General features: G+C 45.1%; 1 protein-coding gene across 2 annotated transcripts in view; it reads left to right on the forward strand.

Annotated features, from left to right (window-relative positions):
• The first annotated feature begins 1368 nt into the window (after nt 1-1368).
• The window catches only part of Sspn (sarcospan), a 38860-nt gene continuing 23018 nt past the window's right edge, over nt 1369-17210 (forward strand). The window contains exon 1 of one of the 2 annotated variants that reach the window (XM_006986628.4): nt 1369-1647. In XM_006986628.4, the coding sequence (XP_006986690.1) occupies nt 1450-1647 (198 nt within the window). In that variant the 5' untranslated portion in view covers nt 1369-1449. Of the gene's footprint in view, nt 2539-17210 lie in introns of both variants that reach the window. The other variant, XM_006986629.4, reaches the window with a different exon arrangement.

Consider the following 17210-nt stretch of genomic DNA (forward strand, 5'->3'; position numbering starts at 1 on the left):
TCGGGTTCTGCTTCTGCCTGACTGACTTAATCTCTGAACCATATTTTTCTCACTGGTGTGTAGAGAAGGTAAGGCAAGTGCCGAGCCTCACTGGGTAAGCGAGTAAGCGCCTGTGTGTGCAACAGCAGGCAGCAGTTAGCTTGGAATTCTGAGGGGCAGCAGGAAGCTAGGCTTGGCCATCTCAACCAACCCAGGAGAAGGCATCATTTATTTATTAACATCTTGGAAACATAATTTCCTCTTGAATAAAGTTTCTGAATGTTAAAGTGACCATACAAAAGGAAGTCTAAATTCCCACCCCCAAAGAGGGACTATTTCTTAGTGGTTTCACACTGTAGTTTGCCCCAAATGCTGATGCATGAAGGTATGCATAAATAGGAATAACCAGAATTACCCATCTGTTCGGTGCCTTCTGGTGAGGACCAGATCTGTAGCTACCTGTCCTGGCACATTGCAGGTGCTAGAAGCAGCTCTTAAATGTTGCCTGGGTGCAACTGTGCATCTCTATCAAGAGTCGTCAACACCCCTAGACCTTTAGACAAAATGTGAAGACTCACTGGGGCCTCATAGACACTATTATAATAGCTTTTAAATCCGGGGGCTGGGTGTGGTGGTGCACACCTGTAATCCCACCCAGCATTTGAGAGGTAGAGGTAGGAGGAGTAAGAATTCAAGGTCATCTCTGGATGTCCAGCAAGTTTGAACCCAGCCTGGGCTGCAGGAGACTGACACGACATACAAATGGAGACGAAGAGCCTTCGAAAACAAACCATTAGCCCAACCGCTCTTCGAACAATTATTCCACCGTTAAATTTTAATCAATTATTATCATTATGGAGTGTGAGCGTGTGTATGGTGTGTGAGTCACATGTGTGAGAGGTCAGGGATTCAACTTTTCGGATTCAGTTTTCTCTTTCCACTGTGGGTCTGGAGAGCAAACTCAGATCATCTCACCCACCGGCAATAAAAAGCACCTCAGTGAGAGGGGAAAAAAGGGTTTTTCTTTTATCTTCTCTTCCTTTTTTTCTTTACCATTTTCTTAATTTTTCTTCCTCTGCTCCTTCCTTTCTTCCTCTCTCCCTCCCTTGTTAGTTGGATTACAGATTTAGAAAAAAACATAATTTAACTTTTGGCAGTGACTTCTTCACAGCTGTTAGTGCCGCCGAGCCCATTTTTGTGTTCAGTGATCTATTGATTAAACACCAGCGGTTTCAGCATTCATCACCTTGCCTTGCAGGTCCGGGAAACCACAGCACAGCAGGCTGGCATTCCCATCACCGGGGCCCTAGGCTCTGGGTCCCTACGCGTTGGCAGTTGGCGACCCCCCTCGAGTCCCCCTCGGCCACTGTGGCCTGAGAGTGTTTTCCACATTTGCTCAGCCCCAGCTGCAGACAAGGCCGGCCCAGCCGCGGCCCAGGCGCAGCCACCGCAGCCACCACCGGCCTGAACATGGGGCGCAAGCCGAGCCCCGGGGCGCAGGAGCGCGTGGACGAGGAGGCACGGACCTGCTGCGGCTGCCGCTTCCCGCTGCTGCTGGCGCTGCTGCAGCTGGCGCTGGGCATCGCGGTGACCGTGCTGGGCTTCCTCATGGCGAGCATCAGCCCCTCCCTGCTAGTCAGAGACACTCCGTTCTGGGCTGGGATCATTGTAAGCATCGAGTCTGTTCTGCCTAAGCGCCAGCGGGCATGCCAAGCCGCGTGGCCGAGTGGAGACTAACCCAGCTGCATGCGCCCCCACCCCCACCCCAGCTGCACCCCTAACTGCTTGGAAACTGACTGTGGGCACACTTGGGCTCCCCGCAGCGAGGCTGGACGCAGGATTCTGGCCTTCTCCTGCCTGAGGCTTCTCGCTCCTCCCCGGGCCCTGACTCTCAATCTGCTGGAGCTCCAGAGGCCCTGTGGTCATCTTGCACAGCCTCAAAGACAACTGCGGAGGCACCTGTGTGCCTCGGTCCTTGTCCCATTGCCCAGGCCTGGCTGCCTGAGAAGCACAAAGTGAAGCTCTTCTTGGGAAAGGCAGGGTAGGAAAACCTGATCTTGGAGCAGACACACTGGTTTTGTTAAGCTACAGTGCCCTGCAGGCTTCCTGAAACCGTGTTCTCAGGCAGGGCCGAGAATACAGCAAGTGCAGCCCCAATCCACACAGTGTAAGGCGGGTTGAAGCTCTTCTGGCTGCGGCAGAAATGTGTTTGGGACCGTACTAGTGGGCACCCAGTACCTTGAGTTGGTGTGCGAATTCTTTAAGGTGAAACAGATGCAGCTTACTGAATACCTACTGTGTGCCTGCCCTGCCGGAGATTTTACCTTGAGTTTGTAAGTCCGCTCTTAGGGAATAGTCCTCAAGTTCGAGAAGCCGGGCTGGCCCCGCCCAAGGTCATGAGACAGCCAGGCTGGCATCTCTGTAGTGGATTCTGGCTTGCTATTTTAATACCAGGTTATCTAAAGCCAGTACTACACTCCCAGACAGGGTGTTTCAGTTGATGCATGAAACAGTGAGGACTGTTACGCCTCTCTGGACACGAGGAAGCCCACTAACAAGGTAAATAACACCCTCAGGCCCAGAAGGAGAAAGTGGCCATCAGGGGAGATGGGCCCCGGCCCTTCTGCGGTCCATCTCACGGTGCCGGTGCGTTGTATGTATGTGTCGTTGCTGACCACACAGGGAATCCCAACATAATGTTGTATGGTACAGAACTCAGAGACTCCTGATACATATGCATGGGTGCAGATATTTTTAAATTAAGATTATTCGAACTCACAAATCTTTGAAGAGTAATTTAAAACGTTTAATTTGTGTCCCGAGAATTCCCTTGAAATTATCATGATTGGAGTTTTCTAAGCCAAATGATTTTAAAAATAACTTCTCAGTTAGACATACTGGATATTTTAGTCTCCTCGATGGCTGTCAACATACTCTGGGGGAAATATCTGTCCTTGAAGGTGAGACAAAAGGAAGGGTAAGGAATGAAGCTGGTTTTGAGGACCAGCTTTTATTACAACTTCAAGAAGACCAGTTCCAAAGAAATGAATTTGGTTGGGGGACAAACCATGTTTTAGTGTTCAAGGCATGATTCAGAAACCCTGAAACTTCGGGAATCAAAAGATCCTGTGCGGTTTGCTGTCCCTGATGGCTCCCTGGGTGTGGCATGGAGAGCCTGGCACACAGCAGGGGACTCTTTTCTCGTTTCTCCCCGATAGCCTAGGGTTCATTTCAAGTCCACCCGCAGCATGTGGCCCTGCTTGAGTTCTTTCAGCAGAGACTCTGGGTAGTCAGAGCACCTAGCACCCATGTCCACAGCCTACTGATGGGGTCTCTGAGAAGCCAGGTGGGGGGCACGTCTCATCTGGGCAGGATGAGGGCTGTGGGCAGTGTATCCCTGTCTCTCAGACACAGGGACCCTGTCCTTGCTTGACCACACTGTCTGTGGTTGGTCTCAGGGCATTCTTCCAGGCTGTCAGGGAGGGAGAGGCAGGAGGCAGATGGTGAAGGGCAGGTGTGTAAACACCACACCTGGTGTTGAGTCCCGGCTCAAACATTATTTGTGGGATAACTGTGGGCAAATTAGTTAATGTCTGTCTCTAGGTTTCAAATTTTGGGGTTTGGGGATCGTGTGTGTGTGTGTGTGACTGTGTTCATGTGCGCATACATATGTGTCAGGGAGGGCATGCACATAGACCTGTGGAGGTCAGAGGGCAACATTGTGATGTCTTCCTCAATCACTCTCCACCTCTTTTTTGAGACAGTGTCTCTCACTGACGCCCAAACTTACCAGCTGGGTTAGATTGGCTGCCCAAGGAGTCCCCCCCCATCTCCTGTCTCTGCTCATGCCATGGTGAGGTCACAGACACTTGGAGCCACACCTCTTTTTACTTGGGCGCTGGGGCTCTGGACTCAGATCCACATGATTGTGCACCAGGCACTTTACCCTGAGCGTCTCCCCAGCCCTGGTTCCTACTTCTTTATTGATAGTATAGTAAGTAAGTCTTACCCCTTAGGGTCACCCTGAGCAATCAACAGATCAATGAAACCTTCAGCACAGTGCCAGCCCATAGCTAACAGATGGTGATGCACCGTGCTTCAGCTTTTGGGAACAGTCGCCGATGGTGGTGGTCTTCAAGGTTCATCCCCAGGGTGGCAGAAGAGTCCTGAATTGCTGTGTTTCACGGATCAGTTTGACCATGTCACCTTTCTCTGTTCCCAGTCACTGTTTAGCAATCTCACCAATATGACATTAGCCCAGGACGTTCTGCATCTCTGCAGATTTATGAAAATTAGTGTGAAAGGGGGCACCTCTCAGGGGTCATTTTCCTCTAGGACATGGAGTCTAGTCTGGTATATCCTAGGGGACCCTAAGTAAAAGGCTCATTGCCACCAAATCCATGGCTGAACAGAGCCACACCCACTTCCGGAGTGCAGGCTGAAGCTCCCCCACTGTCCTCAGCTGTGTGTGCTCCATTCTTTTATTTATTCAGGCTGCCTCTTGGCATAAGGATTGGCTTCAGTTTTCAGAATCTGCTGTCCTGCTAACCTGAGGTTTGGGTGTTAGCATTTCCTCAGTACAGCTTGGATATCTTGGGTGAATCCACACAGGTGGCTTCTCTTTGAGCAGTGCCTCTGTGACTTGCTCAGACCTTGTACTAAAGAGGCCCTGGGTGATTTATGTTCAGAGATTTCAGTCCAGTGGGATGGTGGGAGGCCATCTAGGCTATCTCCTACCTCTCCTCCACTGTGACTGTCCATAAACGTGACACCACGCTTCATACTTCAGCGGCCTGAGATTTCTGTACAGGAAGGGAAGATGTTGAGTGGAGCTGCAGTGGAGACCATGACATCAGCTCAGAGTCCTTGTAGATGGCAGAGGTTGTAAATCACAATGGCAATAAGAAGAGAAGCAGTCTCTCTGAGGACAAACAGGGATGCAGGCGAAGCACCTAAGAGAGAGACGTTCATTCTCGGTGTGTTCTTTTCCTATTTATTGTTGGACCAGATTGCCGATCTAGATTTTAATTTTATGTTTGGTTTTCAAGACAGGGTCTCATGTAGGAACTTTACGTAGCTAACTTTATGTAGCTGGCCTTGAACTCCCGATCTTCGGGCCTCCATGCCCCAAGCCATTTCAGCTCTTCTTATGCCAGTGAAGGAATCCACGACTGGTAATTCAGTGAGTGCAGTTCTAACTGAGAAGATGTCTTGTATGTTTAAACTTGGGCTTATTTTTCTGTTTAGTAACATTTGTTAGGGGTGTCTGCAGGAGTCTAAAATGGCATTCCTGCAGCTGGGGGTATCGCCAACTGCTGATGGACTGAGCACTTTCCACACCTGACAGTAATGAATAGTGCCCATTAGAAAATTAACCCACACCAGTGTTTCCAAAGCCGTTACCTCTCAGAGTCCCCGGCCGTGATTTATTTCCTTGGCATCTCAGTCCTGAAGGCAATATCAGCGTCTGCTCTCCCTTCTCACCTCCCCCGAGGACGGTGAGATGTTCTTGTATCTAGAACCCAGCTGGCCTGTAGTCACCTAGCAGGCTGGGCTGATGAGAACTTACTCTGAGCTTCCTGCCTCTGCCTCCTGAGGGCTGGAATTGCAGGTGGGTGCAGCCACATCCTGCCCTGCCTCCTGCTCTGTTCTTTAGTTTCCCGCTTGCAGCCCTCCATCATCCCCATATCCTGCCCGCTGGAATCCAAACTCAGGTTTGTGTCATATTATTAACCATATCAGAGAGTTTAAGACAAGGACTTAAAAGAAAGGGAACCATGTTTCCTGTATTCAAGACTAGTCTTGAAACTCACCATATAAACGTGTAATGATTTTAAGTCCTCTTGGGTATTTCAAGAACAAGGAATGGTGGTACATGGCAGTAATCCCAGCACTCAGGAGATTGAGGCAGGAGGATTGCAAGTTCCAGGCCAATCTAGACAACACAGTGACACCCTGTCTCAAAACATATGCACACACAAAAAATTTCAATATTTCTTTCAAATTTCAGTATTTCAATTTCAAATTTTTCCAAGGGATTAGAAATGCAGGTATATTTGGATGTTTCAAAACTGGCTAAGACTTGACATCACGGAAGAGAAAGATGACTAGTTATTTTAAGAGAGAATTGCAAGCACCCGCTTTGTGAGAATTTACTGAGAAATTTGCAAGTAAATCTAGAACACATCACAAGTCAGACTGAAGTGTAGTTATTTCTTACGATTTACAGCTAGAGACAGCTAGACGCCTGATCTAGCTAAGGAGCTCCACCATGGTCATGAGGAAAAGCCGGAAGAGCAGAAGTTTTGGTGCTGGTTTTCATAGACTCTTTATCAAGTCAGGAAGCCAAAGGTACTGTCAGTTTCCACACAGGAGTCTTGAGATTCGAAAAATTAAATCTGGAATAATATTTTTAGAAACACATTGTGTAATATTCATTATTTTTCATATTGAGACTTTAATATGTGTTCCCAAACCCAGTCTAGCACCTGGAATACCACTGGGTGATAGTTTTTATTATGCGATTGTCACAGGGTTGCTAGAAGGAATAATAATTACAGGGCCGATTCAATCCCCGTGGAGCATATATAACAGATATCAAGAAAATAACTTGATAGCCATGTGAAATTCTCACATCAAATATAAAAATTTTAATGAGTTTATGAAAATAGCATGGAATATTTGAGAATTTTAGGAGAGAAGAGCAAGTTTTATTGGGGGATTTATTAAGGCAACTCCACATAGTTAAAAAGGAGGTTTATTTGGGGTGAGGGTAACTTACAGCTAGTAAAGGGGGTTGGTTACAGAATCCGGGAGAGGTGAGGTGCAGTCTAGCTGGGTTCTCTGAAGAACTCTGCTTATCTACCATCCAGCATCCAGGATCACCAGGAACCAAGAGAGCTGGCACATCCGGATCTTGGATCTTAAGGGCTCCTGTCTCGCCCCACCTCAGGGGCAGGTCATAGGTAGATGTGACCATTACCAGAAGTCTCGCTGGGGGTAATACTTCTAGGTCAAAGCTGGAACAGCTACCCACTGCAAAGATTAGGATTGCACAAAATCATAAGATGCCAAAAATTGTGTGGGGGAAGTTTTACCTCTGCATCTAGCCCTATGATAGCCCAGATTTCTAGACACTCCCTTCAATAATGAGGAGAGAGAGCTAAAAACCATTCGCTTGTGGATATATTCCACTCGGAAGTTTACCTAGAGGTTAATCTCCAGAAATATCTTTGAGATGTCCACATGAATCATCTGAGTTTTGATGTTTTTATAAGAATAATTCTAGCACATCCGCTTTTGGGGTTAACCAAAAGAAAAGAATGTAATGTATTATTGAACTCCCTATCCACGGGGCTGCTGTGTGTCCCCTAATATATAACACATCACATTGAAATCTATTTCTCTCAAACTTGGGGTTACCCGGAGCTTCTGCCTGAACTTATATATGCCCATTTTAAAGTAATGGAGCTGGATATTGAAATGCAGAGTATTTGAGCGGACTCTAAAGTATCAGTAGTGTGTTGTCGTTGCCGCATTCTGGCTCAGGGCTCCAGGAATGTTCAGAACACTGACTCACGATTTCCAGGATGTGTTAAAGTGGCTTGAGGCTGGAGAGATGACATGGCTTGCTAATCTTTCAGAGGACCAGAGTTTAGTTCTCAGCTCCCACATCAGGTAGTTCACAACTGCCTGTACTTCCAGATCCAGGAGATCTGATGACCTCTTCTGGCCTCCTCAGGTACCTGCATATATATTTGCACACACACACACACACACACACACACACACACACACACACACACACATACACACACAAATAAAATAAATCTTAAAAAATAACTAGTAACAACAACCACAAAAGAAATGAATTCACTTGACTTATTTTGCATTTCCGTGGCTAGAAGAAATGACTTCTGCAGTTGATGCACTGATGCTCTTAGGCCCCCTGTGAGGGAAACAATAAGGTAAATCTCTAATTTTTGGTCTAGCCATTCACAGATTTCCCCTACGCTGTCTACTTCTAGCTTGCTCTGAGGAGATGTCTGGGTTCTCTTGCCCACCCCCACCCCCCACCACCACCACAGTGCTATCCTTGCCATTCCTATTAAGATTGTTGTCTACTCAGCCCTGCTTGCTGGTGCTGTGCCCTGGATAGAGACAGCGCATCAACATTAAAAGGATGCATGCAGGCAAGCTGGTGCTGTGCCCTGAGAAAGCACATCAGCATTAAAGGAATGCATGCAGGCCACGCCAAAGACTCCAGCCTGCAAATCTTGATGTAACTTCAGGATGAGAATGAAAATTAGTCACTGGACTTGAAGTAGGTACCATTTCATTGAAAAATGCAGTTTGTTTTGGAAGCCTAGAACATGTCATTCTGAAATGCTAATCATAAAAATCAGTCAGAATGTGGAGCTGGATGGGGTCTCAAGATGTCATGGACTTTTTAGTTTACTATATTCCCCTAGTTTTCATGGTGTGTGTGTATGTGTGTGTGTGTGTGTGTGTGTGTGTGTGTGTGTGTGTGTGTACATGCCATGCATATGTGTCAACTTGGTTCAAACATTTCCTATTAACATGGTGTTTCTAAGGAAATTCTGAGGCTTCTAGCACATTTTCTACCAATAGCTGATCAATTTCATCCTTACCTTATGCTAGAGGGCCTGTTAGACCTATATGGGATCTGATATGTGTTATATACAAGGGGTGATTTCTATTTCTGATTATTTCTTGTAGTTTAATAAATAACAAAATTAATTCTGAATCATCTGGAATAAGTTCAGCCATTTCAATATTTAAAACAACTCTTTCTGCATATTGAGAGTCAGTAACTATATTAAGAGGTTTGAGAAAATCTAATAATACCATTAGAATATTATTCTATATTATTATTAATATATTAATTATTATATATTATTATTATATATTATTAATATATATTAATATTATCCATATAATTCTGATTTTTGAACAGAATCATAAGGGCTTTGAGCCACTTACATTTCCTGACTTTTTTTGGAGCTGAGGATCGAATCCAGGGCCTTGCACTAGCTAGGCAAGTACTCTACCACTGAGCTAAATCCCCAACCCCATTTCCTGACTTATAACCTGCATTTTCTGATTTGTTTGTATCACTATAGAATGCAGCTGCTCCAGAAATTGGTGTTCCCCATATAATGTGAGGAAGAATCTAAGTAGTTCTCTTTATAAACTGAAGTTTCTTGCTTTTGTGATATTTGTAGCTAATTTCTCCAAAAAAAATTGCAACCTCTTTGCCAATGTTCATTTTCTGCCCATAATGAGGAAATTTCAGCATTAGTAAAAGATACTATAATTTCCACTGGGTCTGTTCCTGCCAATTGCCACAATCTTAATTTTCCTTTCAGAATCAATACAGAAACATTTCTACATAGGTCTTTAATTTTTTTTACTCTGTTTATGTGGTAAAAATATCCATTCTACGATATTTTCTTCTCTCTGCATTAGAATTCCTGTAGGAGAATGTGTAGAGGGTAAAATAACCAGAATACAATCAAGCTCTGGATCCAAATGATCCACATGTGCATCCTGTAATTTCTTTTTTACCAAAGCCAATTCTCTCTCATCCTCAGCTGATAATTTTCTTATACTATTTAAGTCCTTCTCACCTTGTAAGATTTGAAATAAATTACTTAGTTCTTGAGTTGTCAATCCAATTGTGGGCTATAGCCAGTTAATATCTCTCAACAATTTTTGAAAATCATTAAGAGTTGATAATAAATTTCTTCTGATTTGTACTTTCTGTGGTTGAATTTTTATAAACGTATCTTATATCCTAGGTAATTAATAAAATCTCCTCTCTGTATTTTTTCAGGAGCAATTTGTAATTCCCAACAAGGCAATTTTTTTTTTACTTCTTCATGCATTTTCTCTAAGGTATCTGCATCAGAATCAGCTAGTAAGATTTCATCCATATAGTGATAAATTATAGATTGAGGAAACTGTTTAAGAATTATTTCCAATGACTGTTGTACAAAATATTGACACAAGGTAGGGCTATTTAACATCGCTTGTGGAAGAATTTTCCACTGATATCTTTTAACAGGCTAGGAATTATTATAAGCAGCCACTGTGAAGGCCAATTTTCCTCTATCTTGTTCTCATAAAGGTATATTTGAAAAGAAGCCTTTTAAATCAATCACTATAATAGACCATCCTTTAGGTAATAGAGAAGGCAAGGTAACTCCAGGCTGTACAGAGCCCATTGGCTGAATCACCTTATTAACAGCTCTTAGATCTGTTACCATTCTCCACTTTCCAGATTTCTTTTTAATAACAAATACAGAAGAATTCCAAGGACTGGTCAATTCTTCAATGTGTCAAGCATCTAGCTGCTCCTATACCAACCAGCTTTTCTAATGCCTGTAATTTCTCTGATGTTAAAGGCCATTGTTCCACCCAGGCAGGTTTGTCAGTTAACCATTTTAAAGGTAGGACTGTGGTACCTTTGAAAGATCAGCAGCTGTTGTGCCCTGTTTATATACAACCTGAAGGGTCTGAGACTGTTCTTGATAACACTTTTAATATTTTTCTCAGAAACATAGAACAGTTTATGGTTTGTTTCTGAGATTAGAGGAATGTTAACATGAATATTCCATTGCTGTTACAAATTATGTCCCCATAAATTTATTGCTATGTTAGCCACATATGGCTTTAATTTTCCTCTCTGTCCTTCTGGCCCTATACACTCAACCCATCTTGCACTTTGTTTTACCTGAGGTAAAGTTCTAAACCCTAGAAGCTTACATTTTACCTCCTGAAGAGGCCAATTTGGATGCCAAGATTTTGGTGCAATTATTATTATATCTGCCCCCATGTCTACCAAACCCTCAATTTCAATTCCATTTATTTGTATTTTTAACTTTGGTGTTTGATCTTTTATAGTAGTTTGCCAAAATATTTGCTTTATGTTTTCTCCTGAAAATTTTATTTTATCTTCTAAAGCTGCTCTGTCATCTTGAGCAGGATGTTTTTTTTACAACAGGCATTAAGTCTTTAATTGTTCTGTGGAGGGATTTTCTCAGTGCTCACAGGGAATGATTGAACCAAATTTGACACAGGGGCCTGATTGCAAAGGGTTACCTTGCCTCTCCCATGTTCTTCTACACTCATTAGTCCAGTGTCAGCCTTTGCCACACCTCCTGAATTTTCCAGAAAGTTGAGGCCTTCTATTGGGATTATCTATAGGAAAAAAAACCATTGTTCCTAGGAACACCTTGCCTACAATCCCTTTTCAGATGACCTGGTTTACCACAATTAAAACATCTAATCTTTTGATTTTTCTTAAGATTTTTAGAAATAACTTCTCTTATCCAAGTATCATCATAAGCGTGAGATTCTATATCAGATATATTTCTAATCCTTTCATCTGTGGGTCCTGATCTTGTCTTTAAAGGCCTAATCACATTTTTGCATTCTGAGTTAGCATTTTCAAAACCCAAAGATTTAATTATTTTTTGTCTAACTTCTGGATTTGATATCATTTTATTTATAGCTGAAGTCAATCTTTGTAAGGATTTTATGAAGTTTTCTTTTGGGCCTTGTAGAATTTTAATAAATGACTTAGTCCTCTTTTCTGATTCTTCAGCTCTGTCCCAAGCATTCAAAGCTGCTGTATGGCATAGAGCCAAGGTGTGTTCATCAAATGTAATCTGTCTTTGCAAATCAGCATAATGGCTCACACCAAGAATTTGATCTTTGGAAATTTTATAACCTCTAGCACTACCTTATTGTTGTATGATTCTAGCTTCCTCTCTCCACCATGTTTTCCACTGTAACTAAGGACCAGCTTCCAATACTGCTGCTACTAAATCTTTCCAGTCTTGTGGCATAATTTTGTTCTGAGTGGTCCATGAATTTAACATTTGTTTCACAAAAGGTGAATGCATACCATATGAAACTATGCTTCCTTAAATCTCTTCAAATCTAACATTTCTATAGGATCCCAGTTAACTTCTGAATAGCCTTGGGGATGCCTATCATCTGGTGGTCATTATTGAATGGTAACTGAATAAAGGTTACTTCTCTAATAACCTTGGACTGTTCCTCTCCAATTTTATAATGCAATGATATAGTAGTTTCTGCTCTAAACTCCTCTGTTTTTGTGTGAATATTTTTCTTAGTTTTACTAATATGTTTTTTTAAGGATTGTATGTTATTAGTCAATTTTTTTTGTATTTGGCACCGATATCAAACGACCTTTTTAGGGATAAAACATGAATTACCAAATTGATAGTAATTATAATTGATATGTCAATCTCACCTAATCTCATCCCTTCATTTAATTGTTCCATTTTCAACCCATCTTGTGAAACCATACAGAGACCTTACTCCCTGCATCATGGCATTGTCTCCCATTTTTAACATGGAGAAAATAAAACAAACAAACAAACAAACAAAAACTAACCACCCCCTTAAGAATTCCCAGGTGTCTCACCAGATCTGCTGGCGATGACAGTGAAGTGTGAGGCTGGCTGTGACTGTGCAGCACAGCTGGGCAGAGGTGCTGCACAGCCTGGCTGAGGGCGGCTGCAGCTGCTGGAGAACAGCTGGGAGCTGAGAGTGTGTGGTGGTCACAACCACAACAGAAGCCTGAAGGGGGGGTGCTTGTCGAGGCCGCTGATCTGAGGTGGCAGTGGCACAGGAGGGTTCCACAGAAAGCCTGCAGCCCACGGGGAGAGAGAGAAAGCCAACCGCCTGAAAGCAGACAGGGGAACGTGTGGAAGAAGCACTGTGGTGGGAAGTGAAGGCCCGGGCACCTGAAGGCAGAGCCAGCTGGCCATGCGTGGCTCACTCAGGGCATTTGGGGCCCCGGCGCCTGCGGAGTTTGGGGTCTGTGGAGTTTGGGGCCAGGAATGGGTGCAACTGGAGGCTGCTGTAGAGAGGCCGCAGAGGAAAGTCCCAGACTTGCTCAGGGGGCCTGGGGCAAGGGAGGAAAAGCCAGCAGCTCTGAGGCTGCAAAGCCAGGGATGAGTGGCTACCTTGTGATTTCGTGCCCTGAACTGGACACCAGATGATGTGTTTATCTATTCTGTATCAATAAAATCTCAGGAGTCAGACATTGGGGTGAGAACTTGAGTTGCCAGAGGAGTGATGGGGAAGAGACCAGTGACCTCCTATTTCTTTCGTTCCTCCATCCAAAAGGACCAAGACCCCCTCTCAAACCTGCCCTACTGCTTCCTGTGTCTATCTGACCTCAGTTCTCCAGAAACATCTGTGATTAATTTTGGTCAGCTAGTAGCTAGTAGCTAGCTCCACCCTCTGATTCAAAACAAACTTTATTGTCATTGTCAGGTTTGTTTTTTTTTTTTGTTTTTGTTTTTGTTTTTTCAAGATAGGGTTCCTCTGTGTAGCTTTTGGTGCCTGTCATGGATCTCACTCTGTAGACCAGGCTGGCCTCGAACTCACAGAGATCTACCTGGCTCTGCCTCCCAAGTGCTGGGATTAAAGGCATGTGCCACCACTGCCTGGCTTTATTGTTAGTTTTGAGAGCATCAGAATGTGATCAAAACATCATGTAACCATTGCTCTGTAGACCAGGCTGGCCTCAAACTCAAGAGATCCACCAGCCTCTGCCTCCCGAGTGCTGGGATTAAAGGTGTGTGCCACCACCGCCCGGCGATCTAAGCTTTTCTTTAGCTCCTTTTCATTGTAAATCTTCATTAGAGTTACCACCAACACCATATGACAGAATCTATACTAGGCTGTTTGAGATTTCCTCTGCCAATGGAATTAATCCAAATCTCTTCACTTTAGCCTCAGGCAGACTCTTCAGGCAAGGGCAAAAGGCAGCCACTTCCTTCACCAAGATATCACAAGAATGATCTCTAGGAAACATACTAAAATTCTTCTCCTCTGAAACCTCTTGAAGTAGCCTCCCACAGTTCATCAAATCACGCTCAGCACCTCTGTCTTCCATGTTCCTACTAGGATGGCCCATTAAGCAGCAGTTAAAGCGTTCAGTTGCTTTTCTAATCCACAGTCCCAAGGTCCACATTCCTTCAAACAAAAGCATGGTCAGGCCTATCACAGCAATATAATCCCTGGTACCAACTTCTGCCTTAATTTGGATTTTTATTGCTGTGAAGAGACACCATGACTGCGGCAGCTCTTATAAAGGAAACATTTAATTGAGGAGGAGGCTTACAGTTTCAGGGTTCAGTCCATTATCATCATGGCGGGGAGCATGGTGACGTGCAGGCAGATGTGGTGCTGGAGCTGAGAGTGCTACATCTTCAGATAACGGGAAGTTAACTGACTGTCACACTGAGGGAAGCTTGAGCAGGAGACCTCAAAGCCCGCCCCCACAGTGACACACTTCCTCCAACAAGGCCACACCTCCTAATAGTCCCATTCCCTTTGGGGGCCATTTTCTTTCAAACCACCATAAGGTACATAAATATATAAATACAGCATGTCTATTGGTGTTGTCCTTGTTCAAGTCTTGTTTGGGAAGCCATGTTGTTGAAGTATCATGGGTGACATTTCCTTGTCACTTGCAGGAGTCACAATAGATCACAACAGATTTCCTAGTCCTCTGCCTCTTACAGTTCTTCCATAATGTTCCCTGAGCCTTGGGTGCAGGGACTGTGCTGTATATTTATCCCCTGGGTCTGAGCACCCCAGGATCAGTCGTTCTCTGCGTCTTGATGAGTTGTGGTCTTCTGAAATGATCTGTATGTTGCATGGAGCTTTGGTAGGAGGTGGGAGCTACTGTGAACACAAGGATAGGTGTTTAGAATGGGCTTATGCTGGTCTGGAAGCTTGGTGGTTTGTAGGTTTGGGGGGAGGTTGCTTTCCCTGCAATTACTGATCGCTTCTCTTGACAAGTTTCTGTTAATTTATAAATCAAATATACCCAGTTAGTAAACGTGGTTGTAAGAGTGGCTGAAGAACATCATTAACTCTTACAAGCACACGTGTGGGGTGGGGGCTTTGGTCAGTTCCTGCCTCCCTTCCCGGCTCCAGGCTCCAGGGAGTACCTTGATGCTCAACTGTCACTCACTTACACCTTGGCTACGTCAGTGCTTGGCTGAGCAGTGTTGTTGTGGGAAGATGTTCACAGAGCGAGCAACTGCGGGAGCCTGCTCTCCCTTGAGGGAGACTGATTCATATTCGCTGTATTGGTTGGTGTTAGTTGTCAGCTTGACAGGATCTGGGGATGGGCCTCCATGTGTGCCTGGGTGGGGGCTCATCTCACTTGCCTTAGTTGAGTGGGAAGAAGGGTCCACTGTGGCCGGCACCACTCCCTAGCAGGGATCCCGAGCTGTAGGACATGGAGAAAGCTAGCCGAGTCCATACTGGTATTTGTCTCTCTCTGCTTCGTGGCTACAGATGCCATGTAGCCAGCCCTCTCAAGCTCCTAGTGCTGTGACTCCTCGGTCATAACAGACTGTGATCTGGAACTGTAGGTCAAAACAAACCCTCTCTCTTAAGCTGCTGTGGTTGGGGTATTTTATCACAGCAAAGAAAAATAAACTAAGATCTTTGGTGTTCTAGAATGCAAGAGAAGCTACCCTCAGTTTGTCTTTATAATTTGCAGCCATTGTTTGCAGTTTTTTATATTAGTAATGAAAAATCCATTCATATTTTGATTAATTAGAGTGTATCACAAATCTCCAAGTGTGTCTCCATGCTGGACCTCCTCACGTCACAGCCTCTCATCCAGGTGTACGTCCTGAGTAGCACCCCCACTTAGATAGCTCAAGAACACCTCGTGGGATTCTGTTTGTCAGTCATGAAAATCCCTACCAGGCTTTGCTTTTCCTTTGCCGAGTGCCGCACGGGTCTGAGCCACCCAGAGGGAAAGCTGGGAAGACAGCTAGCAGACCCAAACGCAAAGCCAGTCAGGGCAGTCAGCCCCAGCTTCGTTCCAAAACCAGTCGCCAACAGGAGGTTCAAGAACCTTCCTGCGCCTCCTCTGGTCTGTGTGTGTGTGTGTGTGCATGAACATGCGTGTGCACATGTGTGACAGGGTCTTTCATTGAAGCTGGTGCTCACCAAATAGGTTAGACTGACTGGCCAGAGAAGCACTGGGACCAGTCTTTCCCGAACTTCCCAGTTGTGGGATTAGGGACCCACGCCCTTGCTGGGCTTGGTCATGTGGGTTCTCAGGCTTACATGGCAAGTGCCCTACTCACTGAGCCACCTCCCCAGCCCTCCCCTTTGATTTTTGACCATAACGTCTTCACAGCCACAGCCCCTGCCTCACAACCGACGGCAGTTCTCCCGTGCTGCCCTTTCCGGAGGGCGGCAAAAGGCCAACGGTGGCTGCTTCTCTGCTGGGCTCCTGTGAAGAAGGGCTCTGGTGTCTGTCAGTGTAGAAATGAGCAGCTGCCCCCGGGCTGGGACTGTCCTCCTGAGAGAGGCTTCGAGAGCCCTGCATGGGTCCTCTCAGTGACATCCCACTCCGATGGTGTCTTGAAGATGTTTGATTCAGCAGTCGTCATGTTGCCCTTACAAACCTCTTTATGATAAGCTATTATCAAGGCCTCTTCTCCTGAGTGGAGGGATAATAGCAGGAGACAAGGGAAAAAAGGGGAATTGCTGATGTGTTGGCCACTCCGGAGGCCATGTTACCGGTAACTGTGGAGAATGACACCCTAGCTTTTCTACAGCGTCAGAAGGGGGCCTGGTCAGACCGCAAGGCCCAGGCTGTACCTTGTCTCCTGTTCAGCTGTGTAGGGAAAGTTGTGAAAGCTGAGGCGTCTGTGGTCCCAGGGGAATCTGAAGAGAGAGAGGCAAAGGCAGGACCGCCCCACTCTTAGGGGAAGAGTGAGATCGATGTTACCTTGGGAAGGGACCCAAGGCCATGAAAAGGACAAGAAAGGTGTCAAGGTAAACAATTCAGGAGAACAAAGGAAAACTTTACTCTGCATGAAAGGCGGAGTTCCGACATTATCCTCAGGAGCCCCTTCTCAGGTGAGCCAGGCCCTGTTCCCATGCTGGCTCTTCTCCAGCCCGATTCTGGAACAGAGGGTCCAAACAGACCCGAAAAGGTAGTTTATTGGATGTTTATTGAAGGCTTTTGGTCTTTCAGGATTCTAAGACTGACTATGATTTTAAAAATGAACATGGGTGACCAAAGAGATTGTGTCCTGCAACCCTCAATAAATAATTCCCATTCAGTCATCCAATCTGGTGCGTCACAGGCTTTTCCACACCGAGACCTCCCGGAAGCCTCACTCCCC

Source organism: Peromyscus maniculatus, chromosome 3 (assembly GCF_049852395.1).
Source record: "Peromyscus maniculatus bairdii isolate BWxNUB_F1_BW_parent chromosome 3, HU_Pman_BW_mat_3.1, whole genome shotgun sequence".
In the NCBI taxonomy this organism is placed as follows: domain Eukaryota; kingdom Metazoa; phylum Chordata; class Mammalia; order Rodentia; family Cricetidae; genus Peromyscus; species Peromyscus maniculatus.